The sequence below is a fragment of the Vipera ursinii genome (assembly GCF_947247035.1).
Source record: "Vipera ursinii genome assembly, contig: SUPER_Z_unloc_3, whole genome shotgun sequence".
Lineage (NCBI taxonomy): Eukaryota > Metazoa > Chordata > Lepidosauria > Squamata > Viperidae > Vipera > Vipera ursinii.
Genome location: NW_028148447.1, coordinates 98,055 through 105,462, shown reverse-complemented (window position 1 = coordinate 105,462; position 7,408 = coordinate 98,055). Strand labels below are relative to the sequence as shown.

The following is a 7,408-nucleotide window of genomic DNA, read 5'->3' as shown; positions in this document are numbered from 1 at the left end:
ACCAACACAAAAAAATCCATCCTTCCCTTCCCAAAACAACAAAAAAAAAAACCCCAAGGCGGGCGCAGGCGCAGTTTCTTTCCAAAGAAAAAAAAACCCAACACAAAAAACCCTCCTTCCCTTCCCCCTCAAAAAAAAACCAAGGCGGGCGCAGGCGCAGTTTCTTTCAAAAACAAAAAAAAAACAACCAAGGCGGGCGCAGGCGCAGTTTCTTTCAAAAAAAAAAAAAAAAAACCAAGGCGGGCGCAGGCGCAGTTTCTTTCCAAGAAAACCCAAGGCGGGCGCAGGCGCAGTTTCTTTCCAAAAAAAAAAACCAACACAAAAATCCCCTGCTTCCTTTCCCAAAACAAAAAAAAAAAAACACCAAGGCGGGCGCAGGCGCAGTTTCTTTCAAAGAAAAAAAAAAACCAACACAAAAAACCCTCCTTCCCTTCCCCCTCAAAAAAAACCAAGGCGGGCGCAGGCGCAGTTTCTTTAAAAAAAAAAAAAAACCAAGGCGGGCGCAGGCGCAGTTTCTTTCCAAAGAAAAAAAAACCAACACAAAAAACCCTCCTTCCCTTCCCCCTCAAAAAAAAACAAGGCGGGCGCAGGCGCAGTTTCTTTCCAAAGAAAAAAAAAACCAAGGCGGGCGCAGGCGCAGTTTCTTTCAAAGAAAAAAAAAACCAACACAAAAAACCCTCCTTCCCTTCCCCCTCAAAAAAAACCAAGGCGGGCGCAGGCGCAGTTTCTTTCCAAAGGAAAAAAAAAACCAAGGCGGGCGCAGGCGCAGTTTCTTTCCAAAAAAATAAATAAATAAATAAACCACACACGAAACCCCTTCCCCCTCCCCTCCCCCCTCAATCCGGCTCCTCCCATCGGGCGTCTTCCTTTTTTTTTCCTCCTCGCGGCGTCGCGCGAGCGGAGGCGCATGCGCCCCGCCGCCGGGGCCTAGCCCTGGCATTGTGTTTGGCGCGCGTGCGCTCGCGCTCGCCAGCCAGCCAGCTATGGAGAATCCCGGCCCGCCCTGAGGGGGCGAAAAAAAAAATTAAAAAAAATTTTATTTTTTTTTTATTTTTTTGGCGCCACCGTCATGGCGGCCGCCGTCTCCTCAGACGACGACGAGGCGGCGGCTGAGGCGAATCTCCGCCGTCGCCGGGCCGCCGCCCGCCTCCGTCAAGCCGCGCTGCGAAGCCGGGCCCGAAGCCTCTGCCGTCGCCTCAGGGCTCTGCAGGCCCGTCAAGTCGAACGGCACGTCCGGCAGCAGCTGAGCGGTTTAGCCGGCCGGCTTGGAGGCCCGAAACTTCGGCCTGGTCGAAACGGGCCCGAGCTGAGGCGTTTGGCGGCCGGCGCTTCGGCCCGTCTGCGGGCCGCCCAGCTGGGCTGCGACTCGGACGCCACGGAGAGCGCCTCGGCCTCCTCTTCTTCTTCTTCCTCCTCTTCTTCCTCCTCCTCCTCTTCTTCCTCCTCTTCTTCCTCCTCTTCTTCCTCGTCGGGCTCCTCGTTGGGCAACTCCTCCTCCGACAGCGAAGGCCCTCAGCCGGGCCCCGGGCCCCGACGCAGCGCCCGAGTCGGGTGAGTGTCTCTGGCCGGCGGAGAGAATGAGAGAGAGAGAGAAAGACACGTGAGAACGGGACCCCGAGCGGGCTGACGACACGGGTGTAAGCTGCGGGTGGGGATTCCGCGCCTGGGGAGGCAGCCCGACACGGGTTTGCGCGTGTGAGACGGAAGCGGGGGGTGGGGGCGGGCTGACCCGTGTGCACGTGTGAGCGGAAATGGGGGATATACGTGCGCACGTCTGAAGGGAGCCTGAGTTGGGGATCAAGGCGTGGAGAGGCAGGGTTTGCACGTGTGGGAGGGGGGAGGGCGGTTTGACCCGTGTGCACGTGTGAGCGGAGATGGGGATATACGTGCAGGTGGGAAGGGAGCCTGCTGGAGAGGGTTTGCACGGGGGAGTGGGGGAGGCTGACCCGTGTGCACGTGTGAGCGGAGATGGGGGATACGTGCACGTCTGAAGGGAGCCTGAGTTGGGGATCAAGGCGTGGGGAGGCAGCCCGGGAGGGTTTGCACGTGTGAGAGAGGGTGGGTGGGGTGCTGACCCGTGTGCACGTGTGAGCGGAGATGGGGGAATACCTGCAGGTGGGAAGGGAGCCTGAGGTGGGGATACCTGGGCGGGGGCCTGCTCGAGAAGGGTCTGCACGTGGGAGTGGGAGGGGCTGACCCGTGTGCACGTGTGAGCGGAGATGGGGGGTATACGTGCACGTCGGAAGGGAGCCTGAGTTGGGGATCAAGGCGTGGGGAGGCAGCCCGACACGGGTTTGCGCGTGTGAGACGGAAGGGTGGGTGGCGGGGTGCTGACCCGTGTGCACGTGTGAGCGGAGATGGGGATATACATGCACGTCTGAAGGGAGCCTGAGTTGGGGATCAAGGCGTGGGGAGGCAGCCCAGGAGGGTTTGCACGTGTGAGTGGGTGAGGCTGACCCGTGTGCACGTGTGAGCGGAGATGGGGATATATATGCACGTCTGAAGGGAGCCTGAGTTGGGGATCAAGGCGTGGAGAGGCAGCCCGAGGGGGTTTGCACGTGGGAGTGGGGGGGGCGGGCTGACCCGTGTACACGTGTGAGCGGAGATGGGATACGTGCAGGTGGGAAGGGAGCCTGCTGGAGAGGGTTTGCACCTGGGAGTGGGAGGAGCTGGAGATGGGGGATACATGCACATCTGAAGGGAGCCTGAGTTGGGGATCAAGGTGTGGAGAGGCAGCCCGAGGGGGTTTGCACCTGTGAGATGGGGGTGTGTGACTGACCCATGTGCACGTGTGAGCGGAGATGGGGGATACGTGCAGGTGGGAAGAGACCCTGCTGGAGAGGGTTTGCACGTGGGAGTGGGAGGGGCTGACCCGTGTACGCGCGGGAGGGGAGCTGGAGATGGAGGATAATATACATGTCTGAAGGGAGCCTGACCCGTGAACAGGGTCGGAAGGGAGCCTGAGCTGGGGATCTAGGCGTGGGGAGGCAGCCCGAGGGGGTTTGCACGTGTGAGTGGAGATGGGGGATACGTGCAGGTGGGAAGGGAGCCTGCTGGAGAGGGTCTGCACATGGGAGTGGGAGGGGCTGACGCGTGTACGCGCGGGAGGGGAGCTGGAGATGGGGATATACGTGTGCACGTCTGAAGGGAAACAGAGTTGGGGATCAAGGTGTGGAGAGGCAGCCCGAGAGGGTTTGCATGTGTGAGAGGGGGGGCTGACCCGTGTGCACGTGTGAGTGGAGATGGGGATACGTGCAGGTGGGAAGGGAGCCTGACCTGTGTACGCGTGTGAGTGGAGCTGCAGATGGGGATATATGTGCACGTGTGAATGGAGCCTGACCCGTGGACAGGTGGGAGGGGAGCCTGAGCTGGGGATCTAGGCGTGCCAAGGGAGCCAGATGTAGAGTTACATGGGGGAGTGGAGCCTCACCTGTGTACATATGTGAACAGAGCCTGAGCTAGGGATACATGCGTGTGAGTGGCGTCTGGGCTGGGCGTGGAGACGTGTGAATGGAGCCCGATAATACAGATACACGTGCGATTGGAGCGTGATCCGGCTGTCTGCAAAATATGAATGGAGCCTGACCTATTTCCACCCACGTGAATGGAGCCTGACCTGGGGACACGTGCGAATAGAGCCTGACCTGGAGGTGCACGGGGGAGGGCAGCCTGACCTGTGGACAAGTGTGAATGGGGCCTGACCCAGAGGTACACGGCTGAATGGAGCCTGAGCCGGGTGTGGAGACGTGGGAAGGGAGCCTCGGCTGAGCGTACACGCGTCTGAAGGGAAACCGAGAGGTTTGCACGTGTGAAGGGTGCCTTGACCTGTGTACATGTGTGAGCTGGGCTTATATGCGTAGGAAGGCAGCCTGCCCTTGGTGTGGACACGTGTGAGGGGAGCCAGAGCGGGCATACGTGCTTGTGAGCGGAACCTGACCTGCATACATGTGTGAATGGAGCCCGATCTAAGAGGTACACGGGGGAGTGGAGCCTGACCTGTGTACAGGTGTGAACGGAGCCTGAGCTGGGCATCTCTGCGTGTGACTGGAGCCTGACCTGTGTATATCTGTGAATGAAGACTTAGCTGGGGATGTGTGCATGTGAGTGAAGCCTGACTTGTCGACACGTGTGAAAGGAGCCTGATGTAGAGGTGCATGGGGGAGGGGAGGCTGAGCTGGGGATACATGCGTGTGAGTGGAGCCTGGCCTGTGTACACGTGTGAAGGGAGCCTGAGCTGGGCATCTATGCGTGGGAAGGGAGCCTGCCCTTGGGTGTGGACGCATGTGAATGGGGCCTGATAAACAGAGGTACATGGGGGAGTGGAGCGTGACCTGTGGACACGTCTGAGGGGAGCCTATGATGGATATATGTGCACGTGGGAAGGGCGCCTATCGCCAGCTCAGGCTCCACTCACCCGTGTACCTCTATGTCAGGCTCCCTTCACACGGCTACACAGGTCAGACTCCCTTCACAGGCGTGTATCCCCAGCTCAGGCTCCACTCACCCGTGTACCTCTATGTCAGGCTCCCTTCACACGGCTACACAAGGAACTCCGTCCTCTACCACATCGGAGCAAGGGACTACTGCCCCGGTCTCTCCTTCAAAGCCTCCTCCGGTGATGGAGTAGCCACAACCTCTAGTGGCCAGGAGTTCCCCTGGTTTTCATTCTCCTCCCTGTCGGGAAGTTTTTCCTCCTTCCAGGTTGCTTCTCTCCCGGATGAGTTCCCGTCCGTTGCTTCTCCTCCCGCCTTCCTGGAGCTTTGGAAAATAGGTGGAACCCTAACTCACCTCTTCTTTTGGGGTGCACACACACACACACACACACCCTTTCTCTCGGCCGAACCCCAATTCCCACCACCGTCCTTCCTATGTTTGGGTCTCCAGGCCTTGAATCGTCTTCGACTTATAGTTCTTCTTCTCCGAACTCTTTTCCGCAGCTTCGACGTCTTTTTGGGGAATGGGGTTGACCAAAAACTGGATGCAGGATTTTATCTGATGTGCTCTTAATGAAGGCTTTTGTTAAAGCAAAAGATGTGTGTGTGTGTGTGTGTGTGTGTGTGTGTGTAATCTATATGTATCAAATCTATCTACGTCTCTCTGTATCATCTATCTATCTATCTCTGTGTATCTCTATGTATCATCTACCTATAATCTCTCTTTTATCTATCTGTATCTATCCGTGTATATTTCTGTCTAATCTATATGTGTATTTATATATTATTTATTATTATTTATGTGTGTGTGTATAAACACCATCTCTATTTATATCTCTATGTATCTCTATGTTTCATCTATAATATTCTCTATCTGTATCTATATCTATCCATCTATATCTATTTTTCTAATCTATGACTATTTTCCTATCTATCTACGTCTCTCTGTATCATCTATCTATGTATCTCTGTGTATCTCTATGTATCATCTACCTATAATCTATCTTTTATCTATCTGTATCTTTCCGTGTATATTTCTGTCTAATCTATATGTGTATTTATATATTATTTATGTGTGTGTGTGTATAAACACCATCTCTATTTATATCTCTATGTATCTCTATGTATCATCTATAATATTCTCTATCTGTATCTATATCTATCCATCTATATCTATTTTTCTAATCTATGACTATTTTCCTATCTATCTACGTCTCTCTGTATCATCTATCTATGTATCTCTGTGTATCTCTATGTATCATCTACCTATAATCTATCTATCTGTATCTTTCCGTGTATATTTCTGTCTAATCTATATGTGTATTTATATATTATTTATGTGTGTGTGTATAAACACCATCTCTATTTATATCTCTATGTATCTCTATGTATCATCTATAATATTCTCTATCTGTATCTATATCTATCCATCTATATCTATTTTTCTAATCTATGACTATTTTCCTATCTTTGTTATCTTTCTATATATATCTATTTATCTAATTTATACATCTATCCATCTCTATCATCTATCTCTGTGTATCATCTATACTATTCTTTCTCTTAATCTATATTTATATCTATCTGTCCATCTATATCTCTATCTAATCTATGTCTGTTTGTTTGTCTATAATATTATCTACATGTATCTGTGTGTGTGTGTGTGTGTGTGTGTGTGTGTTTTCTGAGGTTTTCGCGGGTGTTCGTATGTGGATCTTTGGTTATTCGGGTTTTTCCCCGCGTAGAACTAAAGGTGTAGGGGCGACGTTTCGACGGAATCCCATCCGTCATCATCAGGCTAGTGGCTTCTGTCCATCTATATATCTATCTAATCTATGTCTATTTTTCTATCTATATTATCTACATCAGGGGTCTTCAAACTTGGCCCTTTTATGACTTGTGAACTTCAACTCCCAGAATTCCTCAGCCAGGCAAACTGGCAGAGGAATTCTGGGAGTTGAAGTCCACAAATCATAAAAGGGCCAAGTTTGAAGACCCCTGATCTACATGTATCTCTGTGTGTGTGTGTGTGTGTGTGTGTGTATACACACACACACACACACACACATCCATCCATCCATCTGTATCATCTATATGTATGTATGTATCTCTCTATCATATTCTCTCTCTGTATAAATCTATATCCATCTATATTTCTATCTCATCTATGTCTATTTTTCTATGTTGTCTATATGTATATACGTCAAATCTGGCTACATCCATCCATCTCTACGTATCATCTATACGTATGTCTATGTATCTGTGTCTCTATTTCTATCTTTAATATTCTTTCTCTTAATCTATATCTATCTGTCCATCTTTATATCTAATCTACGTCTATTTTTCTATCTATGTTGTCTACATGTATCTCTGTGTGTAGTTCTGTGTGTGTGTGTGTATGTATGTATATATACACACACATACATCCATCTCTGTGTGTATCATCTATATTTATGTATCTCTTTATCATATTCTCTCTCAATCTGTCTGTATAAATCTACATCCCTCTATATTTCTATCTAATCTATATGTCTATTTTTCTACCTATGTTATCTATATGTATCTACTATATACATCAAATCTAGCTACATCCATCCATTTCTCTCTGGATCATCTCTGTATCTCTGTGTGTCTGTGTATCTCTATTTCTATCATCTATCTATAATATTCTTTCTCTTAATCTATATCTATCTGTCCATCTCTATCTCTATCTAATCTACGTCTGTTTTTCTGTCTATGTTATTTACATGTATCTCTCTCTGTGTGTATGTAGTTCTGTGTGTGTGTTTGTGTGTGTTTGTGTATGTATATATATATATGTATATATATATATGTATATATATATATATATATATATATATATATATATATATATATATCTGTGTCTGTGTCTGTGTGTGTGTGTATACACACATACACACATCCATCAATCTATGTGTGTATCATCTATATGTATGTATCTCTTTATCATATTT

The 7,408-nt window shown here is 49.7% G+C and overlaps 1 protein-coding gene across 2 annotated transcripts in view; it reads left to right on the top strand.

Annotated features, from left to right (window-relative positions):
• Positions 1–805: 805 nt before the first annotated feature.
• Positions 806–7,408, top strand: part of LOC310650513 (KAT8 regulatory NSL complex subunit 1-like) — a 33,153-nt gene continuing 26,550 nt past the window's right edge. For both annotated transcript variants that reach the window (XM_083380076.1, XM_083380075.1), the window contains exon 1: positions 806–1,551. In XM_083380076.1, coding sequence (XP_083236202.1) covers positions 1,070–1,551 — 482 coding nt within the window. In that variant the 5' untranslated portion in view covers positions 806–1,069. The remainder of the gene's footprint in view (positions 1,552–7,408) is intronic.